Source organism: Psammomys obesus, unplaced genomic scaffold (assembly GCF_907164565.1).
Source record: "Psammomys obesus unplaced genomic scaffold, mPsaObe1.curated_primary_1811, whole genome shotgun sequence".
NCBI classification, from domain to species: Eukaryota; Metazoa; Chordata; class Mammalia; order Rodentia; family Muridae; genus Psammomys; species Psammomys obesus.
In genome coordinates this window covers 972,501-999,664 of record NW_026590511.1, presented here as the reverse complement: position 1 = coordinate 999,664, position 27,164 = coordinate 972,501, and the positions used below count along the sequence as shown (strand labels likewise).

Below are 27,164 nucleotides of genomic sequence, written 5' to 3'. Positions count from 1 at the left end.
GGGGGGGGGGGGGGGGGGGGGCGTGCGCATGCCCGCACACGCAATGAATAAAGACACTTTATTTCTCTATTCTTTTTTTGATTTATTTTGAGGCAAGGTCTCATATCTAGCCCCGTGGATGGGGCCGGAACTTAGAGATCGGCCTTCAACGAGTGTGCCACCACCACCCAGCTAAACATAATTTTTTTTAAATGTGTAAATAACAGTGAGCAATCAGGGAAGACGCCCAGTACTGATCTCTGACCCTGTAACCTCCACGGGCAAGCACACAAGCACCTAGAGAGATAAATAAAAACAAAAGCAGCCAAACAAAACAAGCCAGGAAGACACCAGAGAGCATGAACTAGCTGTAGACCCGACTTCCCAAACCAGAATTTAAAGAACTGAAAGTCCCTCCCTCCAGGGCAGCTCACCTCTGCTCAGCACCCCCACATTTCTTCCTTTGCTCCTCCCCATTTTCTTCTTCACAGAAACTTACCCTTCAACCAGGCACAGTAGGCCTGAGATCCGCTCAGGCAGGAATGTGGAGAGTTCCGGTCCAGCCTGGGCTTTCCTGTGAGGAAGAAGGAACCCAAGTTCCCAGTACCTATGGTGGCTCTCAGCCTTCTCCAACTCCAGCACCACGGGCTCCAACGCCCTCTTCCAGCCTCTGTGGACACCCCACAGGCACATGGTGCCGGGAGAGCACCCACACTTGAAAATAAACCTATAAGAACGTTAATAAGGGGTCGCCAAGAATTTTACTGTAAAGAGCCTTTGCCCATGATTTTCCTTAACTTCAGCAACATCTGAAAATGTTGACATTTTTGTTTTCGTGTGTGCGAGGAGCCCTTATTCCATGTATACTAGCCTAGGCCTGGTTTCATGATCCCCCTGCCTCAGCTTTCCCAAGAGCCAGGAGGACATCTCTGCTTATCCAGTGGCTAACTGTAGTTGTTTATTTTTGAGACAAGGTCTCCTGTAGCCCAGGCTGGCCTCAAGCTCTATATGTAGCTGAGGATAACCACGAACTCTGATCCTCCTTACATGTGCGAGGATGATGGGTGTGTCACCATGTCGGTTTTACGGAGCTTGGGATGGGCCCCAGGCCCGCATGCTGGACCCAGCTCCAGGCTTGTGTTCTAATGGTTTTTGCTTGTTTTTCTTACCCTGTTTGGCTTTTCTTTCTTTCTTTTTTTTTTTCCTCCTTCTTATTGATTTGCAAGAACTCTTTTTATTTTTTATTTTTGTGAAGGACACAAACATTCCAAGGGTTTCAATTAGCCAAAGTCTTTTCTATCCGTCAATGCCAGCTCCTAGCTGGCTGTACTTGGGAGCGCTGTGCCTTCTTGTTTATTTCTTTGAGACAGAGTGTTGCTCTTAGCCCAGGCTGGCCTGTAATGGGATTTTATAGCCTCAGTTTGTCTCCTGGCTGCTGGAAAGAGTGGTGAGCCGCTATGCCCAGCCCCACCCCTCCTGTGCAATCTTGTAGCTCTGGGTTTGCGCCTTTTTCTTGCCCTGGGAAGGGGGCAGGCACCCAGGAGTACAGGGAGCTAAGCTGAGTGCGGACATTTCCTGCCCACCAACTCTCTCTCTCTCATGTGTGTGTGTATGTGTCTCTCTGTGTGTGTACGTGTGTGTGTCTATCTGTGCGTGTGTGTGTGTGTGTGTGTGACTCTGGCCACATACCTGTCTCCAATCTGTGTCTGTCACACACACACACACACACACACACACACACACACACACACACAAGGAACTGTCATAGGAATATGGGGAGTTCCTGCCTTTGAAGGGGGTAATCTGCCAACAACCACCGGAGATTAATACAGAGAGGTGAGGTGGGCTGGAGTGGGAGGATGACCAGTGAGGGGGCCACAGCCTGGGAAAAGGCCAGCTGGGAGGGAGCCACCGAAACAGGCAAGGCTGGCTGTTGGGAGGGCCCAAGGGCACAGATGGCCAAGAAGGACATGAGGCTAAGGGCGCAGGCCTCCCCTGGGTGTTCAGAGCTGACCTGGGCTGGGGCGCTGTGGGAGGCTGGGAGGCTGGCTGACAGGTGGCCTGCACTGAGGCTGGACACTAGTCCCTTGTTCTGGAGGTGTGATTCGTGGGTGACTTGCCCTTGTCAGCAGTTCTCAGGCCCTGAGGGGTGCCCCGGCCCTGAGCCTTTACCTTGAGTTCAGCTATGGATTTGGGGGTGTCTGTGTCCCATTTATCTCACATGGTCTTGGGGACTTCCTTGTCACTGCTGGTGGTGTCTCCTTTTCCAGTCTATCAGACGGGGTCCTTACCTGTCACTCCTCACCTGGACATCATCCCACGGCCAGGTTCCGAGGACACTGGGTCCCTTGTGCCTCTGCGTCCCGGTATCTTTGAGTACACCCCTCAGGCCCTCAGCACCAGCAGGGGCCACCCGTAACTTCTGACCTTTCGCCCTCTGTCCCGAAGGCCAGAATCGTCAGCATCTTCCCCCTCGTCTGTGTGGGTGAGCTAAGATGACCATAAGGAGAAGCTGGCACAGGAACCTGGCCCACCCTCCAGTGAGGGAGCTCTCACCTCGAGCCTCAGTTTCCCCATGTGAACAGGGGGTGGTTCGCTCAGTTACGTCCCTCGGGGCCACTCCTGGGAGGAAGGTGGACACTCTGACACTGTTGGAAAGCGGAAGGGCATCACCTCACCCTTGCTACGGCAGGCAGAGGTCAGCTGGGATGCCCTGCGGGCTGGCACGTGGGTAGAAACCAGGCCAGGCTCCTTGTCCCCTGCTGTGCCTCCCCCTGGGGTCACTAGGCTGGACGGTGCCCTTGAGGGCTGACAGGGAGGCGCCCAGTGTTTGTGCATGTTGTCCTGGAATGTGGCAGAGCAGGCCCCCAGCAACCTGAGTCAGGGCCTGAGGCACCTGGCCAGGAGTAAGGCTGCTGTTGTCTCCCTAGGCTGGTGGCCCTGCCAGCGGGTGCATTGGGTCTCCTGAAGCCCCCTATCAAGATGAGCTGGGTTCAAGTTCAACCCGAAGGCCTCTCTTGGGCTTGGGGTTCACCCGGAGGCCAGGGCTGGGTCAGAGGTCAGGGCTGTAGAGGCACAGCTTTTGCACAGGACCCGGGTTCAATTCCCAGTGCCCACATGGCAGCTCAGGACCAACTGTCCCTCCAGTTCCAGGGCATCTGCTATCTTCCTCTGGCCTCTGAGGACTCACACACACCCTCGGAGTGCATACATACATGCAGGCACACACAAACCCATAAAAATGAATACACGAAGACCCCTTTTAAATGGAGCTCAGGGCTGGGAGTCGGGGCATGGCGCTAGGCCAGCTCAGGACGGTCCCACTCCCAGCACCACATAAGTCTCAGGGGATGGCGCCCACCTGTCATCTCAGCATCCAGAAGGTGGACAAGGGAGGATGAGGAGTTCAAAGTCATCCTTGGCTACCTAGTGCGTTCAAGGACAGCCTGGGCATCAAGAGAGTCTTTCCAAAACAAAAGGAAAAGCAAAGCAAAGCCTGGGTTTTGCAGCAAGGGGAGTGGCTGTAATTCGGGCTAGTCCATGCGTTCATCCACTCCTCACCCAGCCCTCTGGGCTGAACCCTGCTCCCACCTCAAGGCCACAAACACCAAGCTCGAAACCCCTAGTCCCCGTTTCAACCTCCGTGTCCAGAACCCTCCCACTCAGCGTCTCTGCACGGAAGGCAGCTGCTCCTGACCCTATCCCCTCTCTTGTAAGCTCCTGTTCAAGTCCAGGGTGGAAAAGCCCCGCGTCAACTCATCCTTCCTTTCCTACACTGAGATGGGGCCGCAATCCGCAGAACCAACTGCTATAGTTTGCAACCAGATACAAACTGTGTCCGTCTGCTGCTCAACACCCAGTTCTGGGGACCGAGCCCAGGCCCCAGCCCACGACCCGGCCCCACACTGGGGGATTCTAGGTGGGGCTCCACCATGGCCACGCCCCCAGCCCCTCGCCGGAGGATTCTAGGCGGGGCTCCACCCTGACCACGCCCCCTCACCGGGGGATTCTAGGCGGAAGCTCAACCCGTGAGTTCTCACACCATGACACCCCAGCCTTCTTTTTAGCTTTTCAGACAAACATCCCAATAAGTTTTCCAGGGTGCCCTTGACCTTGTCCTCCTCCTGCCTCAGTCTCCCCGAGTAGTGGAGATAGTGGGCCTGTACAGAGGCCGGGGTTTCCACCTGCCATCCTCTCTGTTTCTTCGGGACCTAGGAGTGCTTTACACTCCTGCAGAAATGGCTGTAGATTCCAGGTTGCACACACAGTTCATATGGCTGAGTGGGACGGGTTCCGAGGCAGGTGGGCGGGTTTCCCCAGCATCCACAGCAGAACAAAGGGCACAGTCAGGAGGGTGGGGGCGGGCGGGCCGTGGGCCGCCCTCAAGGGGCCCTGGCTCTAGCCCCTGGCAGCTTGTCCTTCTGCCAGGGCACACCCAAGGCTCGGGGCTGGGCAGAGGTGACAGCCGAGAGAGTGCTCCCCACCACAGCCGGTGACTCAGCCCCCAAGATGGGCCTCCTGAGGGAAGACAATAGAGGCTTGTGAGTGCCTGGAGAGGCTCCCTGCAGGTGTGTGGCCCCGGGGGTGGACTGGGAGCTTTCAGAACCTCAGTCTCCTTCTCTGTATAATGGACTCACTTCTTGGGAAGGACAGGACAGCTCATGGTCGGAAAGACTACATGTGGGGCAGATGAAGGAGAAACCTCTGGCTGACAGGACGAGGGGTGTCACAGCCCACAGGGAACCAGCCAGTGCCCAGCACAAAGCATCCCCAACTGGGTGTCCAAACACTCAGACCCGTGGAATCAGGGTTGAGCCACAGGAAGGGCCTCAGGCCTCGGGCACAGAGCTGCAATCCGTGACGCCCAAGTTCCTCGCCTGGACAGGCAGAACTCGTGCAGTGACACCTTCTGTGTGCCCATGACTGTGCCCTCTGATTTTCTGTATGGGTAAACTGTATCCCAGATACTAGCAAGAACCTGCCCACGGGCTCTGAGACATGGGGTGAGGATAAAGGACCGGAACTGGGGGGCCCCGGGCAGAATTGGTAGAGAGGTCAATTGGGATCTATGAAGCCCTGGCTTTCTTCCCAGCACCACATAACCAGGTGTGGTAGGAGGGCGTGTGGGATGCCAACAGTCCATCTTTGGCTACATAGGAACTTGGAAGCTAGCCTGGGCTACGTGAGACCCTTCCTCACCCCTGCCAGCTCCGAAGGGATTGGAACCTAGAGTTCTGCTCCACACCAGTCTTCCTGTGTGACTCTGGGGGAGCGTCCTTGCTTCTGACTGGAGTCTGGGTGGAAGAAGAGAGTTGTGTAGCTACAGTTACATTATGTATCCGCCCCTTGCTGGCACCATCTTCCTTTCATAGGACTGGGAACCCCAGGGGGCTGTGCAGACACCGCGAGTGAGGACAGATGGACATTAGAACCCTCAGAAAGAGCTGAGAATGTTTCCCCACTTTTTTTTTTTTTTTGTAAATTAAAGATAGGCCCCAGCTGGCCTGCAACTTGCTCTAACTGGCTTCAAACTCAGAGATCTGCCTGCCTCTGTTCTCCCCTCCGGAGAGCTAGGATCAAAGGCCTGCGCCACCACACCTGGCTTTTTTTTTTTTTTTTTTCTCAATTTATTCTCTCGTATATTACATCCTGACCACAGTTTGCCCTCCCTCCCCAGTCCCCCCTTTACCCGTTATTATTTATTTTTGTGTTTTTGGAGATAGGGGTTCTCTGTGTAGCCCTGGAGTTTTTCTAGAACTCGCTCTGTACACCAGGCTGGCCTCGAACTCACAGAGATCCGCTCCTGTCTCCCCAGTGCTGGGATTAAAGCCGTGTGCTAACGCCCGACATGTTTTATTATACCAATCACAGAGCATCTATTTTCAAGAGAAGGAAAAGCTGATGGTCCCTCAGCACTCAACAGAATGACCCACAGTTTCCTAGCCTCTCATCAAGGATCTGACATCCCGAAGTCGGGAGACTTTTGAGATACCCGCTCGCAACACGTAACATTCAGGGCCCGCCCCAGAAACTCAAATAGAATCCCTTCGACGTGGCGGCGCCGGCGGGCATAACAACCAGAAAATAGAGTCCCAACCCCCGCCCTTCCACCGCCTTCCCGTCCCTGCAGCTTCTCGCGGCCTCTCGCTCTGAGAATCCCGCCTCTGCTGGGGGGGCGGGACTGTACACGGGACTCCATGGTCGATGTTCCTGCCAATCAAGGCTTCCCGTCTTTCCATTGGTCGCCTGTGGTGGGCTTTATCTTTCAATCTCGTGGCCCCGCCCTATCGCGTCACTGACGCTTCGCGCAGTGTATGCCACCGCGTAGGAAGATAGTCCCTAAGGCTTTTCCTCGGTTCGCGAGATCATGTCTTCGCCGGAAGTAGTTTAGTGTTAGACACTCGTTGATTCCGGGAGCCGCAGTAATCTCTGGGGGTGTTTTGGCAATGACTGTTACGAGGCGGCGAGCGTTGGCGTCGCCTCAAGAGGCGGCGGAGGGATCCGCGGAGAGCATCCGCTCGGGGGACGGTGCAGCGACTTGGGGGAGGTGGCTTTCGGGCGGTGGGCGTGGCCTCCCGGGGGCGTGGCTTCCGCGGGCGGCCCGGGGCGGGGTGGCGGGGCGGAACATGTCTCCCGCCGCAGGAAGATGAGGCAGCGCCGGCGGCTGCGGGCGTAGCGGGCCACCGCAGGCCACCGCCGCGCGCTGCCGCCTCCGCCACGGTCCCTTCCCGCGGGGCCTGCCCTGAGAGAAGCCCGGGAGAGGCCAGCCGACGCGAACGCGAGCAGGGAGGAGGAGGAAGGACGCGCGCCCCCGAGCCCTGCGCGCTCCCGCCGCCCACGCGCGACCCTCGGGGACGCGCCCGCCACCCTTTTGTCCCCGGGGTCCCCGAGGGCGGTGGGCAGCAGGGAGCCCCGGCGCCCCCGCCCAGCAGGTGAGCGCACGCGGAGGGGTCCCGGGCGCGCGCGTGGGGCGCACGGGCACGCGCGCACGGTGGGGACCCCCCTCCTTCTCTGCTTAGTGCATGGAAAAAAAAGTTGCCTCCGGGTCTCTCTCGGGTCCGCGGGGAGGCTGGGCTTGGGGTGAGCCCCCGGGGGAGGGTTGCATGCGTCCCCCTTGCACAGGGCCCCGGGCCCGGCGGCGCATTGTTCTCTGTCTTCAACTTTGCGCGCCTGGAGAGGGGGCGACGTGGAGGGGACGCGCGCACTTGGGAGCAAACTTTGCCCGGGCCTCTTTTGTGACGGTTCTCTTTGGATGGTCACCCAACTTCATCAGAAAGGGGTTCTCCAACTCGTAGTGATCTTAGGGGAGGTGGTCCCTTACCGCCTGCCCTCAACCTCCAACCCCAGGGAGGGGGTCCCCCCGATCGGGGCTGGAGTTTGGGGGGGGAGAGGACCATGTCCTCCTGCCATCAGCCAGGGGTTCTTCAACTCGTGGTTATCATAGGGAAGGTGTCTTTTTACCACCCACCTCCACCCTTTACTTGAGGTGTTCCCTTGATCCTAGCTGGAGTTTGGAGGGGTGAAGATTATCCCCGCACTCCATGACCTAGAGTTCCCTAACTCTTGGGGATTTTGAGGGAGGTGTCCCGTTCCCTCAGCCAGGGAGCCCCCTAGCCCCCCATCCGAGCTGGAATTTGGGGGGAAGAGCTAGGAAAATCTCTTCACCTCTTTAGCTGGGGGTTCCCCAACTCCTGGGGATCTTGAGGGTTATGTCTTCCCCTGCACACTTACTCACTCTCTTAGGGATGATCCCCCTGACTCAAGCTAGAGTTTGGAGGAAAAGAGAACAGGTCCTTTTGTCTGCTACAAGGAAGGGATCTTTGGGTACAGAGAAGGAGGGCAGACACGGGGACCCCAAGATGAGAACATCTGCTCTGTGTTAATGTGGGGAGCGGCACAGCTCAGGGTTTGGGACACGGTGGTGGCCTCTGAGATCCTCAGAGCCTCCAGCCTTCCTCACTGTCCCACACTGGCTGCTGGAATGGGGGAGGGAAGAAAAGGGAGGGTTGTCCCCAACTCTGCTTCCCACCCCTTAATCCAAGAAGTCTCAGGTTGCCCCATTCCTTCCCTCCCCAAAGTGTTTGTGGACTCTGAGCAGTGTTTCACCTCTCCTCATGGGGTTACCCAGAAAAATGGGTTTCAAGTACCCCACACAAAAAAAGTGTGGTTTCATACAACTTAAAAGAAAAAAAAAAAAGTCAGTTTCACACGTCCTCCAAAAAGGATTAAAAAAAAAAAAAAAAAAGGAAAGAAAAGAAACAGCGGGGGAGGAGTTGCTCTGGGTACCTGTTTTGCACTCTGTGTCTGACTTGGCAAACAAAAGAGTTGGGGTTCCTGAGCTTCTGGACATGGGTCCTCCCTCAACCCCAGAACCTCCTTCCCCTTGTGGTTTCTCGGATCATCACTGCCCTCTCTCCTTTTGGAGGAACCCTGGGAAAAAGTTAAATTTCTAGATGGGAGCTGGGCGGCCACTCTCTCCTTGCTCTTCTTGGGGTGGGCCTGGCAGGTGGATCCCCTCCCCCGCTGGTGGAGCAGAGCCCCTGGGACCAGAGGGGAATCCCAGGGCTTGGGGACCCCCTCCCCCCACTAGGGTGATGTTGGTAAAAGGATGTTTTCAAACTTCTCAGGAATAATTCCCGGATACATCCTGACAATAAGACAGCCTGCTAGGTTTTGTTTTGTTTGTTTTGTTTTTAACTTTTCTGAATGAGGTTGGGTTTTGGGGGGTGAGAGGGAGAGTTGTGATCCCCAGGATTAGCACCTCTTCCACCAACCCGGTGGAGTCTTTGAATTTGAGGGTGACAGCTGGGGAGGCTCCAACAAATTTACTTGGAGGACACAGAGCCTGGGCCATACCTCCCCTCCTAGTCAGGGCCGGTGGGTAGGGGCCCCCCGGGGGTGATAATATTCCTAGACACACCCCCAGTTTAAAATGTGCAGTTTGACCCTCTGGTGGTCCTCTGGGAGTGGCGAGAGTTCACGTGTGTACCCCCGCTCCCGTTGTTCAGGTTTCCCAGTTGGTCTGGGGAAGGATCCACAGTGGAGCCCCCAAACCCTGGGTCTCTGCCTCCTCCCTCCAGGGCCCCATGGACCCAGGCCCTTGCCTCTAATCCCCACTTGTCAATGCTGTCAAACTCCTCCGTTTCTCCCCTCCTGTCCCTGGGTGTCACCACACACAGGGCTGTCTCTAGGCCTGGGGAGTGCACCCCAGTTCCTACGCCTGCTGCCTGGCTGTACGATGAACCAGTCTCAGAGAATGGCACCGGTGGGCTCTGACAAAGAACTCAGTGACCTCCTGGACTTCAGTATGGTGAGCTGTCCCCTGCCCTGCTCTGTCTGCCCTTGCTTGGGAGGCTGGAGGGGGGCTGAAAAGGGGGGTGTCTGCCGGTAGGAGCTGAGCCCCTAGTATGCAGAAGTAGAAATCTCAAGAGGGAGTGGAGGCCCCCCAGGGGCATAGTGAACCCCACTGAAGAAATGGGCCCACCTACCACTTCACAAGTTTGGAAAGTGAGCCCAGAGAGAAGGGAGGACTGTTGAGGGCTCTAGTCCTCCCCCAGCTTGTTCACGGCAAAAGCCCCATGTGGCTGTGGGGTTGGTGACCATCAGTTACAGATGGTGAGAATGAGGTCTCTAGCCCACACGGGAGACCGCCTCTGGTGCACCCATAACTGTCCTCCGTCCATCTGGGTGCTCCGAGCAAGTGAGGGGAGAGCTCTGGGCGGCCCCTGGCCTGTCCGTTAGCAGACAGTCAGGCATGCTCGGGAGAGGTGGGCTGCTCCGCACCCATTCTGTGGTGTTCCTTTTTTGCCAGCCCAGAGAGGTTGCTGTCTGACGAGAGTCAGAGCCTCCAGTAGGCATCTCCACAGCCTAGGACCCTCAGTCACCCCTTCTATAGTGGACACCCTTTTTGGGAGACGATAGACCTGTCCTTGAAGAACCAGCATGTTTTTCTAAACTCCGGAATCTCGAAATCTCAGCCCAACCCCCAGAAGTACCATTGTACCCTGAAAGCTCCTAGGGCCACTTTCGGTCTGTCCTCCCCTGCTCATCCCCACAAGGGGCCCAGGCCGCAGAATTCTGACAAAAACAAGCGTGCCCACACCGAAACAGCCCCAGCCACCCTGCGGAAATGCAGCCCTGGGGACGGAGCCCCAAGGTTCCGGAAGGCCCTGCTGGTATTTTTAAGGCCTTTTTTATTGTCCCCCCCCCCCCTGTTGCCCCTGGCTGAACACGCAGAGGCCCCGGCCTGCTGGGTTTTTATTGTTGTTAAACTGACAGGTCATGGCCTAATGGCCCGGAACATACCAGCTTAGAGGTGCAGCTCAGCCCTCTTGGGCCCATGGGAACACCTTGAGCGTCTGGGCCACCCCCTCTTCAGTCCACAGGGCCCAGGGTCTCCCCTGAGTTAGGTTGAGAGAGAGCATCCCATGGGCAAATGAGAAGCTGAGGTGGAAGCAAGGAGGGGCCACTTCCCGCAGCAGGACTCACGGGGCCAGACTGGGAGGCAATTTCTTTGGTTGGAGGGTTGCATTTTTAAAGTTCTTACTCTTTTGATTTTGAGCTAGCATCTTCTGTAGCCTGAGCTTGCAATGAACTCCTTATCCTCCTGCCTCCAAGTGCTGGGAAGGCTAGTGTGCCAAGTTGTCCAGATTTTGTGGACAAAATTTTTTTTCTTAACTTTTTTCTTAAGTTAATTAATTGTGCATGCCTTTGTGTGTTTGACTTGGTACCATGCTTATGCCCCGTGCCCTCGAGAGTTAGAAGAGGGCGTCACAGCCTTGCAGCTGGAGTTACAGAGGTGGTGAGTGCTGCGAACCTTATCCAGGGCCTCTGGAAGAGCAGCCAGTATTTTTTTTTTCGTTTTTTTTGTTTGTTTGTTTGTTTGTTTGAGTGTCTTGTTATGTTTTTTTTTTTGTTTTTTGTTTTCAAGACAGGGTCTCTCTGTAGCCCTGGCTGTCCTGGAGCTCATTCCATAGACCAGGCTGGCCTTGAACTCACAGAGATTCATCAGCCTGCCTCTACCTCTCAGAGTGCTGGGATTACAGTCATGTGCCGTGCTCCTGGCGCCTCCCCCCTGGACTACAGAATACTCATCTCAGAAACAGTCAGGGCAGGGAAGGCAGCTCAGTGGGTGAGGTGTTGTGGCCTGAGCTCAATGCCAGCATGCACCTGTAACCCAGAGCTGGGAGGCAGACACAAGAGCACTCTGGCCGCCGGTCTGTCCCACTTGGCAGGCTCCAGGCCAGTGAGAGATGATGTCTCAAGAAACAAGATGGCCGCACACCTTTAGCCCCAGCACTCAGGAGGCAGGAGCTTGTGAGTGCGAGGCCAGCCTGGGCTACATAGCAGTTTCAGCCAAGGTGAGACCCTGTCTCAAAAACAAAACCAGGCGCTCCTCCTGAGGAATGACCCCAAGGCTCTGCACACACAAAACCAAATTCTAAGTCATGCCCCCTAGCGAGCGGGTCACTGTCCCTCCCCTTTAACCTAGAGGCCTAGAGGTCTGGCCCGTCCGGCTTGAGTGTGAGTCCTCCAAGCTTGTCCACAACTCTGTGTTCAGCCTCACTGCAGGAAGCCCAGTCTTGGGGCCTTCAGCCGCGCACTCCTGCCGCCCCAGCTCACCTGCGCTGCTCACCACTCTCCTCTCTGTCCCCACAGATGTTCCCGCTCCCCGTGGCCAATGGGAAGGGCCGGCCCTCCTCCCTGGCCGGAACCCAGTTTGCTGGCTCAGGTAGGATTGAGGGAGACTGAAGGGGTGTGCGTGTGGACTGTGACAGGTCCATGTGGTGGCTGGCTCTGTAGACAGCGGCATTTTCTCATCTTGTGCCCAGTGGGAGCTGTGCAGCCTGGCCTCCCCCCGGAGATTGCATTTTGAACAGATATTGGGTCTTGGTTCGTGCGTGGTCCTGGCTTGCCTGGGACCCAGGGATTCTAAGATCTTGAAGGAGAAACATCTCAGAGCCAAGCTGACCTGATGGGGTGCAGTCGGCTGGCTAGGCTCGTGTGTGGACTGCGGAGGACATATTTGGGAGGCTTTTGTGGGGTGGCTCTCGTTTACCTCACCCAAAAGCAAGGCCCTCAGTCACTGCCTGGCTGGTCTTCCCCTTGGCCTGAGGAAGTGGATGGAGGGCCATCTGGGCACTCCTGGAGGCCTGGAAATCCCCACAGGCTCCCATCACCCCGGAAGTAGCCCCCAGTCCACAATGGTCAGGCTTCCTGCTGCAACGGGGGTGGGGGTGGTAAAGTAAGGTTGGCAGCCAGTGTGAGGACAGGGTGTCCTCCCGACCCTTTACCCTTTGTTGTTAAGGTCTGCACCAGGGCCTGGAGGTGGCTCAGCCTGAACGCCAGGCCTAGCAGAACGGGACCTTGAAAATATCACCCACTGGTGTCTGTCTAGCCTGTCTCATCCTCTAGACCCGCCCTCACCCACACTCTTGGTGTCAGGCTCACGTTGTCTCAAGAAGCCTAGCGTGTGGCCTTGGGGCTGTGTGACCCTGCCCTGGGGACACTGTTGGCTGGCCCTCACAGTCAGCTTAGTTCAACAGGGGGTGCATCTAAAGCCCAAGGACCAGACTCTCCCATCAGAGACCACATGGGCCATGTCACCTTGGACTGGACATCACTTCTGCCAACCTGGGTTGCAGAAAAGACATTCACTCCTTCCTTGACAGTCAAGGTGCATAGAGGAGTGGGTTCCTAGAGCAGGTCCCCCTGGCCCTGACAGTTCGGTCGTGGCTGGAGCCTGGCGCTCAGGGGCAATCCCACAGGAACACAGGCCTGAGGAAGATGGGCTCAGTGCTCAGCCGTGGATGGGCACAGAGAGCTGTCAGTTTCACAGTGAGTTGCTTCCGTGGCTTGAGCCCTCTTGGATTTGATCAGAATTTTTCTTGATAGCATTTCATTTTAAGTCACTCTTAAGGCTCAGGAAAGAGGTGAGAACTCACGTGCCCAACCACCAGGCTGCAGGCCAGCCTGCCTCACAGTCCGTCGGCTCACGCTTGCACTTTACGCAGGACACATGTTGGTTCGCAGTCACTCTTTGTGTGGGAAGGGGCGCCGATTCTAATCTCTCTGACACCCCTGACCCCACCTCTGCTGCGCGCGTGGGATCGTACTGGGCTGCAGGTGCCTACGGGGGCTCAGAAAGGTTCCCAGAAAGCTGCCCAGCTGTTGGGTCTGTCTCTTTTCCTCTTATCACTGCCAAGTCAACCTACTTCACTTGCTTGTTTGGCGGGTTTGCTTGTTTGGTTGATTTTTTTGAGACAGGGTTTCTCAGTGTAGTCCCGGCTGTCCTGGAACTCTCTCTGTAGACCGGGCTGGCCTTGAGATTAAAGGTGTGTCCTCTGCTCAGCTCTAAAAGCCGCGTCTTAGGGCAGATGTGGGTGTACATCTTTAATCCAGCACTGGGGAGGCAGAGGCCAGCCTAGTATACACGGGGAGCTCCAGGTTTCCAGAGTGATGCAGTAAGACCCCATCTAAAAAAACTAAAACTCAAAAACACCGCATCTTCTCTCTGTGTTTCTAATGTATTGTGTGGTGACTTCATGTTTTGTTCCTAGAGTCCCATTCCGGGCAGCTGCAGAGCAGTTGGGAGGTGCTTGCTCCTGCGCTGATTATCAGGAGGCCGAAACCTAGGGTTCTTTCTCACTGAATAGGGCTGAACAGCACAGCAGGGAAAGTAGGAAGTGGAGGAGCAGAGGAGGCCGAGTCAGGCAACAGAAACAATGCGGGGAAGGTTCATGGATTGTTTGAAATACCGCCCAGAGCTTCCTTCTCTAAGTAGCTTTCTGGGGTTTATATATTTTATTTCATTTTATGTGTGTGGATATTTTGCCTGCATGAATATCTATACCCCACTTGTATGCCTGGTACTCATGGTGGCCAGAAGAGGGTATCAGATCCTCTGGATGTGGAGTTACAAGTTGCATGTGGGTGTTGGGAACTGATCCTGGGGCTTCTGGAAGATCAGCCAGGGCTATGCACCACTGAATCAGCTGTCTGGCTCAATAGGGTATAGTTTATATTTATTTTGTTTTATTTGGCCCCTGGAGACTGAATCAAGTGCCTCCAGAATGGAAAGGAAGGACTCTACTGCTACCAGGCATGGTGGCTGCGCCTTTCATTCCAGCACTGGGCAGACAGAGGCAGACGGGTCTCCGAGTTCAGCCTGGGCTACTTAGTGAGACCCTGTCACAAACCACAGTGCTGACCAGCATCGCAGCGAATGTCCCAGTGTGCTTTCTGTCACTGTGATAGACACTGTGACGGAAAGCATCTCAGGAGAGCCTGTCCCTGGCTTGTACTTTCACGTCACAGTCTGTCATGGGAGAAGTCATGGCAGAAACCTGGAGGCAGAGCTAAAGCACAGCCCTGGGGGGCTCCTCAGCCTGCTTTCCTGCAGCGCCAGGACAAGTGCCCATAGGCGAATCTGGCCAAGGCGCTTTCTCGGTTGAGGTTCCTCTTCCCAGATGACCTAGCTTGTGCCAGCTTGACAGAGACTAAGTAGAGTCTGAGCTCTGCCGTCTTCTGTGCCTCTCTGGCCTGGCGTCCCCCCTCAGTGGCTTTTCTGTGGCGTTGCATTACTCTGTGTGTGTGGTGTGTGTGTGTGCACGTGATTGCATCTGTGTGCATGTGCACTGGAAGCTGACAGTGGTGTCTTTATTAATCACTCTCCACTGTGGTTTTTTGAACCAGGCCTTCTCTATACCTGGTGCTCACCTTCAGCTAAGCTGGCCTGCTAGTGGCCCTAGGGATCTCCTGTCTACACCTCCCCAAGGGGTCCCAAGTATGTGTAGCACTGTGCCTGGCTTTTTAGGTGGGTTCTGGGGTTGGAACACAGGTCCTCGCGCTGGTACCAGCAAGCATTTCCCAACAGCCATCTCCCCCGTGCTTACATATAGTCTGCTTGCCCCACAGTGCCCCTCAGATCTGATCTGACCTTCTGTGCTGCAGCTTCGCTGCATCCCAAGCCTGCCTTTGCGTGTCCTCTCACTCAGACAGCCCGGTCAGCAGAGGCAGCCGGAACCTGACATCAGCCATTCCCACTCAAGCTGTGTCTGTCCCTCCCCTTCCCACTGCCGTTTAGGAGAAGGAAGCAAAGACCACCCAAGCCAAGTGTGGGAGTGTGAGCCTGTCCTGGCTCTTAGGAGGAGGCGGGGAGGGTTGTGAGTTCCAGGCCAGCCTGGGCTACAGGAGCCTCAAAACAAAAGCAGGGCCATCTGTTCCCATCAGGTTTGACTGTTCCGCTGTGGCCTATAAAGTTGCCTCCTGCCTCTCTCCCTTTGTCCTTGACTCCCTCTCCTATATCTGTTGTATTGATCTCACACTGTGGAATCTGCTCCTTGGAGAATCGATATTTGCCATCGACTCCTTTCTACTTTCATCTTAATTCCTCTTTTTAAAGTTCTTATCTTTCTTTCCTGGAGTTTAGAATCCAAGTGCTCACTAATCTTTTCAACGTGATGGGGGACGGTGTGTTAGGATGGAACCCAGGGCCTCAAGCGTGCTAGGCAAATGCTGACCACCTAGTCTTCCAGGTTTGACTTGCAAGTGGGAGGGCTGTGGCTCAGGGGTGGAGCCCCTGCCCAGAATCCTTCAGTGAGGGGCTGGGGCATGGTCAGGGTGAATCCCGCCTAGACCTGGTGTGTGGTTCTCTGCTGAGGTGCCCCCAGGTACAGAGCTCCCACAGTTCTTGTTAGGCCCGCAGCCGTTGGATCTGCTTTTTCTTTGGTGCGTTTGGTGTTTTGGAAATGTGTTGTGAAGACTGGGTGGTCTCAGACTTGCTGTTGCCTTCAGCAGTCCTGGGTGGAGGGAAGGCAGGTTTTGTTTGAGAGCTTTGTCGTGTTTGCTTGGGACAGTGTCGGCTGGACCTTAGCTGCAAGTGGCTGGCGTTGCCCCAGCCCTGTCGAATGGGCTGTGGAAGTAAGGAGAAGGGATTGGGGGTGCTTAGAAGGCTGGAGCAGAACTGGTGCTGTGAGCTGGTGTCCCTGAGCCTCTGTGGGGGTGCTTCTTGCCAGACTGGACTGTACTCTTGTGCTGGGCTCCCACATTCCTCCATACCAGGACAGCTGGCTGTGTCTGAAGCGTCTAATAATGACTATAGCAACCATTCAGTCGGGCTATCCGGGTACAAACACAGCTGTAGACAGACATGAACAGGAGAACTGTGTGCCAGTAAAACTTTATTTATAAAAACAAGTCTGGGGCCAAAGTGCCAACAGTCCCCACAAAAGAACAGCGTTCCAAGCGTGGGCCTTGTGGTCCTCCCCTAAGGTTGGCTGAGCTTGATGGGGCCAAGCTCTGAGTGGGGCTGGACCCTGCGCTCTTTCCAAGGAGGTGCCCGTTCCTTTCCCACTCCCCCCAGTGCCTCTCCTCAGAGGACAGGAGAGGAACCGTCAGAGAGCATGCCTGCCATCAGCGTCGTCTATTAGAATGTTTCAATTAGTACACAAGTGAAACTGTGCTATGAATATGCATGTCAGGGCTATTAAGATGCATAATTTATCCGTGGGGTGATTTTAATAACTGTATTAATGGATGGGGGAGGGGCTCCCGACAGGGCTCGCAGGGCTTGTGCTAAGGGTGTCCGGGGTCTTGTCTTCAGTATCACCGGGCTCTTAGGGATGGGACAGGGTTTGACGTGTTTGGGCGTCACGACTGCTGGTCCTGGCAGTTGTTTTGGGCCCGGGCTTCTAGAGGGCCCTGTGTGCCCCTGTGTGCCCCTGGGGTTCACGTTGAATGGGGTTTGGTGGGAGCTGCCAGCAGTGTGGGTACCAGCCCCCCAGCCTCACACCAGCCCTGCCGGACAGCTAAGAATTCTGGGGTGTAGACACCCGCAGACTGTACCTGATGCTGGAGGGAATTTCTGGAAGCCCCTAGGACCGCGCACCCCCCCCCCCCAACACCCTGGAACTTTATCAGGAAACAAGAAGGTGTAATTGAGGGGTGAATATTCATGAGCTGCCAATTAATATGCATAATTATGCAAATCAGGCCACAATTAAACCTGATTCTCCGGGGAGGGGATGATGAACACAAAGGCTCCTAATAAAGTCTCTGGGGTTTGAAAGTTTCTAGAGTGGAGCTGTGGGGGGGGGGGGAGCTTGCTCATGGGATGCAGAGGGGGAGGGCAGGCCCAGGAGACCCCTGGAGTGTGGAGTGAGGGTGTGGACACCTCAGTCCTTTGTGTGCTTGTAGGCCCAGGTTCACGTTAGGGAAACTGAGGCACACGGCGGGGCCATATAGCCAATTTGGGGGCTGGAATGTGGGCCCTTTGGTCCCTGTGGGTAGGGGCAGGGTGGCAGGAAGGCCAGCATTTACTGCAGGGGAGAATGCTGGAGGTACAGGCCGTTAGCTGCCTGAGAGGAGTGTTGGGGGAGATAAGGGCCCAGCCCTGCCTTTCCCCGCCCCTCAGGACAAGGTCCTCTGGTCTCCAGGCTGGTTAACCCCTACCTCACCGCAGTATACCCTTGACCTTCCTCTGAGGCAGCAGGAGTGGAGCCAGGTGTGCCTCTGTCACCTGTCACCATCTGACAGTCGGCCTTACCCGCTGACCTGGTGGGCCTCCCTGGTAGAGGCCCTGTACCAGGGATGAAGCCCTGTGAACCACCGTCAACCATTTCTGAGTGAGATGTCCCATCTTGCATGATCAGACATACACCTGATCAAGAGGCCTGTCCATGGGACTAAGAACGGACACAGTAGCTGCGGTTTTGATGGCTAAGTAGGAGTTTGCCAGGATTGACAGCTAGTAGTCACGTTACTGAGCTACAGTAGCCTCTGTAGGGACAGAATCCCAGGCTGTGTGGGACAGGAGACTGACCTTATTGCTGTTAGGCATATCTGGGTGAAGGAGGGATCCCAAAGCCTTCTGGGTCCTCTGAGGACTGGGCTAGGCTTCCCTTTGCCTCCTGCAGGACTTGAGGACCGACCGAGCTCAGGCTCCTGGGGGAACAGTGATCAGAACAGTCCTTCCTTCGACCCCAGCCGGGTGAGGCGCCTCTGTGAGGCCCAGGGCTCCCTTCTTTCCTGGGCAGGGGTTGAGGAAAAGCCACTATGGTGGCTGAGCACATGTGGCCTGTACCTCTCACCGCGTCCGTCTCCCCTAGACATACAGCGAAGGTGCCCACTTCAGTGAGTCCCACAGTGGCCTGCCTTCCACGTTCCTAGGACCTGGGCTTGGAGGTGAGTGTAGCTGCTGTGTGGTAATCTCAGGAGGGCCTCGGGGCACAGTGGGCTAGAAGTGGAGCACCAGCCGTCCGTCAGCAGCCCAGCCTGGGCATCGAGGCGGGCATTGTGCCGGATGCCGCTTCCCCCATGGCTGGTTCTTGGCCTTGTCTGCAGGGGCACTGTGGGCACCAGTCACCGAGCATGGGTCAGGAGGCCTGGAAAGGCAGGAAGGCTGTTGCTCTGCCTCAGTCCGCCGTTCTGTTCTTCAGTCCGGAACTGGTCAGCACTGACCCCGGCTCCGACCACCGTGGCCCAGAGTGGCCTCAGAAGTTGTGGGGTGCATGTTCCCTTTTGGGCTTCCTTTTCCCGCCTCTCCCCTGGGTGTCCTGCCTGAGAGGGTGGCAGGGCCACAGGGCAGTTCCCACAGAGTCCAGCTGTGTCCGTTCCGGCCTGTTGATTCCTCTTGTGTTCCCCAGGGTATACCCTGGGAGCGCTGAGGACTGGCAGGGTCAGCAGCCCTCAGAATCCAGGCGTTTGGGAGGTAGAGGAAGGGGAGTGGTGAGTTTAAGGCTAGCCTGGGCTGCATGACACCCTGCCCCAGAACAGGGCTGCAGGATGGCTCGGTGGTTAAGAGCACTGGCTGCTCTTACAGAGGAATCAGGCTCAAGCCAGCACCCCGTCGTGGCTCACAGCATCCACAACTCCAGTCCCAGGGAATGTGATCCGTCTGCAGGCAGACTTTCAGGCAAAACGCTGTTACACATAAAATAATAAATAAATCTGAAACAAAATACCAGAAAAAGCTGCAGATTAGTTGGTCCCACTGTTGCTAGGGAACCCTGTCCACTGGCCTGTATCGGGGGCCTGGGCAGCTGAGTGTGCCCTAGAGGCCCGCCATGTGTACCCCCCACCGTGTGTGACCCCCCACGTACCATGTGTGTCGTCCTTCCCATCCCCCACCCCTCAGTCTCCCGGGCCTCATGTGAGTTTCTTCTGTCTCTTGTAGGCAAGGGTGGTGAGCGGAGCACCTATGCCAGCTTTGGGAGAGACAGCAGTGTTGGCCCACTGGGTCAGGTAAACTGAGGTGGAAGGGCATAGTTGGCCTGACCTCTGAGGTCAGCCTGAGGGTTGGCCGCACTCCAGTAGCTGCAGTTAACACCTGCTGGGACCAGGCTGTGCCCTGAGGATGGTCACGTTCATGTCACCTCTGAAGTGTGAGGAGTAGAGCTGGGCCGCATATGGGGTCCCTGACCCGGCTGTGCCGGCGTGAGCTTCAGTGGAGTGCAGACCGGCAGGCGAGGCCCCAGGGTGGGGCTCTGCCCTGTGGTGGGGGTGAGCTCGTGGCGGGGGTGAGCTGGAGCGTGCCTGTGGAGGGGGAGGGCAGGTCCTGAGTGCTGTGCGAAAGTGAGGCTTGCAGCCGGGACCTGCCCTCCCTCACTGCTCTTCACAGCCGGCAGGGCTGTCTCCAGGCAGGGGTTGTCCTGGGTCTGACGTCAGCCTCAGCACGGTGTCACCATTCCCCAGGCTGGCTTCCTGCCCGGTGAATTGGGACTCAGCAGCCCTGGGCCACTGTCTCCAACGGGTGTCAAGAGCAGCTCCCAGTATTACCCCTCGTACCCCGGCAACCCTCGGCGGAGAGCTGCAGATGGTGGCCTGGGTGAGTGAGGGCCAGGGACACGGAGATGCCGGAGGGGCAGGCGTGGCAAAGACTGAGGCCTGGGCTAGGCGCCAGGCGTGGGGTGACAGGAATACCTGTGGACGAGGCTGAAGTGTGTGCCCCTGTCCCTCGGTGGCCACCGGTGCTAGCCCCTAGAGTAGGATGAGCTGCGGTCCTGCATCCAGAGAGGGCCTCGCACTGGGTGGCTGGACCCCACGCCCACAGGGTGTGCACCAGTTGCTGGCTGTGCTGGCCTGGGACTGCTGGGCTCACCGCCCCCAAGCCCCTCTGTGCAGGGTCCCCAAGATGTTTTCCTGGATCTTGGAGTTCCAGTGATGGGACCAGGGTTTTTATGTTTGTTTGTTTTGTTTTTTGAGACAGGGTTTCTCTGTGTAGCTGTCGTTACCCCAGAACTCTCTGTGTAGCTCAGGCCAGCCTCAAAATCATAGAGCTCTGCTGCCGCAGCCTCCTGAGTACTCCTAGAAAGCAGCTTCTTAGTAGCTGCATCAGGAGGCCCCTCAAGTGTCAGGGACCCCAGCCCGGTAGGGCCCACATAGGGGCAGAGGCCAGACCTTCTTCCCTGCTCTTGCTCCACAGACACACAGCCCAAGAAGGTCCGGAAAGTTCCGCCTGGTCTTCCCTCCTCGGTGAGTGCGGTACAGCCCTATGCCTGTAGCTGCCACATAGCTCCATGAGTTTTCCATTCCAGAAGCCATGGCCACGTCTTGAGGATGACAGGCTTTGAGCTTTGAGGGTTGCCAAGGCCGGATGTGTGTGAACTGAGTGTGTGCCACCCCCTCCCCAGTTCCTCAGGGAGGTCCTTTCTCAGGCCCCACCTCGTTCCCTCACTTTAGGAGTGGGTTTTGTGGCTAAGACCTTTTGGGGGTGGGGAGCCAGGTCCCACCTATTCTCCAGCCACACCCACCTGCCAAGGCTGCCAGTGTCCCGCCCATCGGCTTGGTGACTGGCAGATTGCCAACCCCAGCAGATGGTGGCTGGCCCTCCGTGGCTCACGGCACCGTGTGCCTGTGATTTAATCGTGTTGAGAAAGGCAGTGTGCCGGATTCTCCAACCTGGCCACCTCCCCCAGCTCTGGGGAGGTAAAGGCAGGAGAGGCGCCATGGCACCTCATCTACAAAAGCCTCGGGCACCTGCTTCCTCTGTGGCTCCGGAGCCCTGCCGTTTCCTTTGATGTCAGGACTGGGGTGGGCAGGAGGGAAACATAGACGAAAGCTCCCCAGAAATACACACAGGGAGAGTTGGGGGCCAGAGCTGAGATCAGATAGACTGTGGCCAACAGAACCCACTTATGCTAAGTGGAAGTTAACGCGGCAGCCGGCTCAGACTTGCTACCTGTTCCTCTGCCAGGGCAGGCATGAGCACTGCTCCCGTCCCATGTCCTCTGCCGGGGCAGACAGTGGGGGCTGGTCCTTGCTCTGTTCTTCAGACTCTCAAGAGTTCCAGACGGTGCCACCTGGTCAGGATCAATGCTGTTGTCTCTTCTGCACCTTCTGTGCTCTGGGGAACCAGGGCCAGATACTATGCTGGGACTCTTGCTCTGTGGCCCGGGGTCCTACGTACTGGAGGGACAGGGAGGTTTCCACACTGGCAGATGCTAGACGAGGAAAAACAAGAGAGCTGAACATTAGAGGTGGGGCTTTGAGGTTTCACCAGGAGTTTTTCTGTGAGGCATGCCAGGGTGCCCTGGAGAGGCAGGAGAGGCCTAAGGTAGCGCAGGGAAGTGAGTTGTCAGAAGTGAACACCCCAGACTCCATCCTGGGCTTGGCAGGGAAGGAAGACGGGGCTGGGGAGCCGTGCCTCCACTCCTCCTGGCTGACTGTACCCTCCTGCAGGTGTATCCAGCCAGCTCAGGTGACAGCTACAGCAGGGATGCTGTGGCCTACCCCTCCGCCAAGACCCCCAGCAGCGCCTATCCCTCCCCCTTCTACATGGCAGGTGCGCGGGGCTCCTGGGGGGGGGTCCCCCCTGTGGGACCAGGCTTCCTCCACTCACCGTCCCCCTCTACACAGACGGCAGCCTGCATCCCTCAGCGGAGCTCTGGAGTCCCCCGAGCCAAGCGGGCTTTGGGCCCATGCTAGGTGATGGCTCGTCCCCTCTACCCCTTGCACCGGGCAGCAGTTCCGTGGGAAGCGGTGCCTTTGGGGGCCTCCAGCAGCAGGAACGCGTGGTATGTGCTGCGGTCGGGGGCCCGGGGGGTACCACATTCGCCTCGCCCTGCCCGCCCCTCGACCATCGCCTACTAATTGTCCCCTCAGAGCTACCAGCTGCACGGATCTGAGGTCAATGGCTCACTTCCGGCTGTGTCCAGCTTCTCAGCCACCCCTGGCACTTATGGTGGAACCTCTGGCCACACACCACCTGTGAGTGGGGCCGACAGCCTTATGGGTAAGGCCACACCTGGGGTTTGCTGGGCCAGGGTGGGAGCCACAGGACAGACGTCAGGGCTCCATGGGAAAGGGACACTTGCTGGGCCCCAGAGCCTGGGACATGGTCTCTCCCTGTGCCAGGTTGGCCTTGGTACATTATTGGAGACATAATCCCATGAAAAGTAAGTTTTCCACTTCACTCTGGTAAACCAGTCAGAGAGGGAGCCTCGTTCACCTGGAAGGCAGGTGTCAGCGTTAGGCAGGAACTGGACAGGGGCCGTGGCTTCTGCCGATGCTGACTTGGGGCCCTCGGGCGGGGTGGGGGTCCTGCTCGGCTTTCAGGATGGAGGCTCCCAGCTTGGGGCTCACTTGTCCTCCCACAGGTGCTCGAGGGACTACAGCCAGCAGCTCAGGGGATGCCCTTGGGAAGGCGCTGGCCTCGGTGAGCAGGGTCCCGGGTGTTGGCAGAGGGGGCTTCTGGTAGCCTCATGGTGGCCCTGATTGCCCATCTTCTATTCCTCCCACTGCAGATCTACTCTCCGGATCACTCCAGCAATAACTTCTCATCTAGCCCCTCAACGCCTGTGGGCTCACCCCAGGGCCTGCCAGGTGTGTGGGGCATGGAAACCACCGTGACCCCCGGGCTCCCCCAGTCTGCAGCCCTGGCTAGGTAGTGAGAGGTGGCGCTTGGGTGAGGAGAGCTGGGCTCAGCCTGTTACCTGTCCACTCGATAAACATTAACTGCGGACCTCAGGCTTGGCTTTGGTGAGGCGTACCACTCCAGTGTCATCTGCCAGGGACAAGGGAAGCCAGGAGCTGCAGGCTTCCAGAAGTCCTGCGGGGTTGGGGTTAAAAATAACTCACTCTGCATGGTGTGGTGGCACTCAGGAGGCATAGGCAGATGGATCTCTGAGTTCGAGGCCAGCCTGGTCTACAGAGCACATTCCACACCTGTCTTCACCTTGGCCTGTCTAGTCATCTCTGGAGCTAACTGTGTTGCTTGTGCGTGGGGCAGTGAGCTCAGGCCTGGAGGGACAGGAGGAAACTGTCTTTGAAGCCCCTGCTTGTGTCAAGCTGCTTCTGTCGGGGCTGCTTCCTCTGGGGTTGGCGGGGAGGGTTCGGGTGGCTATGCCACATGTCTTGGAGGGCATCTAGATGTAGGCAAGCTCTCCACCCTGTCCCCACTGCCCGTCTTCCCACCCATGCCTTTCTTCCAGGGACATCACAGTGGCCCCGGGCAGGGGTGCCCAGTGCCTTATCCCCCGGCTACGATGGGGGTCTCCATGGCCTGGTGAGTGTCCCCTCCCCGCCAGCCGGGGCACCAGATGCCCCTCTGTCCAATCTCCAGCGCAGTACGGAGCCCTCCTGGGAGAGAAGTCAGTTGAGTCCCAGTCAGGGCAGCTTCCAAACAGGAGAGGCCATGGCGAGCCTCGGGGGACACAGGCTTTAAGTGGTGAGGGGCAAGTCGCCTGCTGCTGCACTGGGGATCAGTAGCAGAGCACTCGCCTGCCGTGTGCGAGGCCCTGGGCTCTCACCAGCACGGCAGACACGGGTTCTGGTGTCACCGCCCGTCGGGTCCGCTTGCTCTTGGGATGTAGAGGCAGGCGGGTCTTCAGGAGCAAGGCGAGCTGGGGTGGATTACAAGTTTGAGTATCCTGGACCACAGAGGGAAATCCTGGTTGAAGCAATTAAAAGTGAGCATATGCACCAAAAAATAAAAAATAAGAGTTGGGTGTGATAGCACCCACCTGCAATCCCAGGCAGAGGCAGGCAGAGGCCAGCCGGGGCTGCAGAGTGCTCCAGGACAGCCAGGGGATACAGAGAGACCCTGTCTTGGAAAAAAAAAAGAAAAACAATGTGTGCATGCATATGAGTGTGTGAGCGTGTTCACGCATGCGCTTGCCCCTCAGTGCCTGCCCTCCCCACCCTCACAGCAGGGCAAGATGGAGGATCGCTTGGATGAGGCCATTCATGTCCTTCGAAGCCACGCTGTTGGCACGGCCAGCGATCTCCACGGACTTCTGCCTGGCCATGGGGCCCTGACCACAAGCTTTTCAGGCCCCATGCCACTGGGCGGGCGGCACGCAGGCTTGGTGAGTACCCGCCTGGGTTGGGGTGGGTGGCGCGTTGGGACTGCAGCCATGGTGACATATCTCCTCGCTTGCCGTAGGTCGGTGGGAGCCACCCTGAGGATGGCCTCGCCAGTGGTGCCGCTCTTCTGCACAGCCATGCCAGCCTCCCGAGCCAGCCGGGCTCCCTCCCTGACCTTCCGCAGAGGCCACCAGACTCCTACAGCGGTAAGTCTTGGGCCGAAGCAGAGAGGGGAAGGACAGGATTCCTGTCCCGGGGCTGGAGGCAGATTCGGTCTGTAGGTAACCCGCCGCTGAAGCTGAGCTGGGGGCCCTAGAAGCCTGGAGAAAGCACAGTGGCGTGTGCACGGCCTTGCATGCTGGGGAGGCGGAGACAGACCTACTCGGGCCGGTAGGCTGCAGCGGACAAGCCTACCACTGAGAGCCCATGGTGGGGAGATGCACTCTCCGTGCCCTTCCCCTGAGCAGACCTTGTAAGCCACCTTAGAAGGCCAGGCGTGTGACCAGCCCTGAGAGGCCAGAGGCAGGAGGGTCCCTGAGGCTGGTAGCCAGCTGTGCAGAAAATCAGTCCTCCAGGTTCGGTGAGGGACCATCCAGGGATAAGTCAGTGACAAGAGCTGGACGCCTGACAGATGACTTTCCCTGCTCTCCTGCCCTTAACCCCTGTGCCTGCGCGTGTGCGTGCGCGCGCGCGCGCACACACACACACACACACACACACACACCACACCACACACACACACACACACAATTCCCTGCCACCAAGGGACCAAGAGCAGTCAGGGTGCCCGTCTCTGTTGTCTAGGTCCTGCAGCCTACAGGCTTGGGACTGTTGTGTTCTGATGCCACAAGGTGGGCCCCCGGATTCCAGCAAAGTGGGGGTGCCTGTTTCTCAGATGAGAGGCTAGGATAGGTGCATTTTTGATAGGAGATGCCAGCAGGACATAGAGCAGGTGGAAGGAAATAGAATCGGGGGTCCTGGAGGGTGACCCTGTAGAAGAGGCACGGCCTGTGCAGAGGCCCCGGGCAGGGTGGTGCGGGGCAGAGCCCTTGTAGGGAGAGAAGGGAGATGAGGAGGCGAGGCTATGACAGGCCAGCGTGCAGGGACCCTGTGGGCCAGCGGAGGGCAGGGCAGGAACGGCCCACCTTAGAATTCACAGGTGACTTCCGGTGGTCATGGGGAGCCACTGGCAGTGTTAGGGACTCTGGATTCGGCGTGTGTGAGGCCAGGGATGATGTCCACAGAGGAGGACCCGGTCCTGGGTGTCAGTTGTGAATGGTTGTGTGCAAGGTTCCTGTCAGCGCTTCTGAAGCCAACTTTTAAAACCCAGGCAGCTCCACTCAGCATTTGGCCTGTCGTGGGTTATTTTCTAAGCTTAGCATCGTGGCTAAGTTACTGTGTAGCTGGGATGACCTTGAACTTCTGGCCTTGGCTACCCAGGTGCTGGGATGAGGCATGTGCCGACCTGACCTCCCTGTGTACCACAGGCTGGTCTTGAACTTGTGGCCTTCATAGCTCAGCCTCCATGTGCGGGAGTGACAGACAGTACTGCCTCCTCATGCAGGATTCCACAAACTCGCTCCTGCCTGGAGTTTACAGCAGGGCTTCTTCCCCCCATCTCTTTACTTCCTATTGGTTTGGTTTGGTTTGGTTTTCTGAGACAGGGTTTCTCTGTGTAGCCCTGGCTGTCCTGGACTCGCCGTGTAGACCAGGCTGGCCTCAGAGATCTGCCTGCCCCTGCCTCCTGAGCGCTGGGATTATAGGCGTGCGCCACCACTGGCCGGCTGTTCCAATACACGTCTAGAAATTGTGAATCCGAGCTGTTGAGACAGTGCAGGTTTCCTCCTGTCTCCAGCTCGTGGTTGCATGACGTGACGTGACGTGAGGCGGGGTTCCAGCCTCCTTCAGTGTCTGGAGGCTCCAGTGGGGAGCACCTCTGAGCCTGGCCAGTGTTGGGTGGTGCGAGCTGAGGCAGAGGTCCTGGTTGTCTTGTGTTTCGCCTGCTGCACCCTGGCAGGGCCTCCTGGGGCCTGGGGCCTCCTGGGGTGGGCCTGTGGCTGCTGCCCCCTCACCCCCTCCTGGTTGCAGGACTCGGGAGGGCGGCGGCCACAGCGGGCGCCGGTGAGATCAAGCGGGAGGAGAAGGAGGACGAGGAGAATGCGTCAGTGGCAGACGCCGAGGAGGACAAGAAGGACCTGAAGGCCCCACGCACACGCACCAGGTGCCAAACCCCTCCCCTCGGGGCACATGTGCACACATCACACGCTACACACACACACACACACACACACACACACACACACACACACACGTCTCACACACACACACACACACACACACACACACACACACGTCTCACCTGCCCTGAGACCCGGGAGGCCCTGCAGGCCAGCCGCCTGTCACCTCACTGTCTCCCTCTGGCCCCCGGCTCCCCTCCCCCATAGCGCAGACGAGGATGAGGACGACCTTCTCCCCCCAGAGCAGAAGGCTGAGCGGGAGAAGGAGCGCCGGGTGGCCAATAATGCCCGCGAGCGCCTGCGCGTCCGCGACATCAATGAGGCCTTTAAGGAGCTCGGCCGCATGTGCCAGCTGCACCTCAGCAGCGAGAAGCCGCAGACCAAACTGCTCATCCTGCACCAGGCCGTGGCCGTCATCCTCAGCCTGGAGCAGCAGGTGCGAGGTCAGTGGGCGGCCCGCCCCGCGCCTCACCGCGCTCCCTCCCCGCGGCCTGCGCCCCGGCGCAGCTGCCCTCCCCACGCTGGGTCCTGCCCGCCGCTGCCCCAGCTCTGCCCAGCGCGCTCGCTGCTGCCCCGCTGACCCCACACGGACTGTCCCCACACACTGTCCACAGGGACTGTCCACACGGACTGTCCCCACACTGT

General features: G+C 57.6%; 1 protein-coding gene across 6 annotated transcripts in view; it reads left to right on the top strand.

Moving 5' to 3' along the window:
* Positions 1-6,591: 6,591 nt before the first annotated feature.
* Positions 6,592-27,164, top strand: part of Tcf3 (transcription factor 3) — a 23,880-nt gene continuing 3,307 nt past the window's right edge. For 2 of the 6 annotated variants that reach the window (XM_055607683.1, XM_055607681.1), the window contains exons 1-17: positions 6,592-6,911; positions 9,159-9,289; positions 11,638-11,710; positions 17,895-17,968; positions 18,087-18,162; positions 19,154-19,221; positions 19,672-19,804; positions 20,402-20,451; positions 21,658-21,760; positions 21,835-21,992; positions 22,081-22,210; positions 22,575-22,633; positions 22,722-22,800; positions 23,409-23,482; positions 24,126-24,284; positions 24,362-24,488; positions 26,371-26,503. In XM_055607683.1, coding sequence (XP_055463658.1) covers positions 9,218-9,289; positions 11,638-11,710; positions 17,895-17,968; positions 18,087-18,162; positions 19,154-19,221; positions 19,672-19,804; positions 20,402-20,451; positions 21,658-21,760; positions 21,835-21,992; positions 22,081-22,210; positions 22,575-22,633; positions 22,722-22,800; positions 23,409-23,482; positions 24,126-24,284; positions 24,362-24,488; positions 26,371-26,503 — 1,568 coding nt within the window. In that variant the 5' untranslated portion in view covers positions 6,592-6,911; positions 9,159-9,217. Of the gene's footprint in view, positions 6,912-9,158; positions 9,290-11,637; positions 11,711-17,894; positions 17,969-18,086; positions 18,163-19,153; positions 19,222-19,671; positions 19,805-20,401; positions 20,452-21,657; positions 21,761-21,834; positions 21,993-22,080; positions 22,211-22,574; positions 22,634-22,721; positions 22,801-23,408; positions 23,483-24,125; positions 24,285-24,361; positions 24,489-26,370; positions 26,504-26,726; positions 26,963-27,164 lie in introns of all 6 variants that reach the window. The other 4 variants (XM_055607682.1, XM_055607680.1, XM_055607679.1 and 1 more) reach the window with 4 other exon arrangements.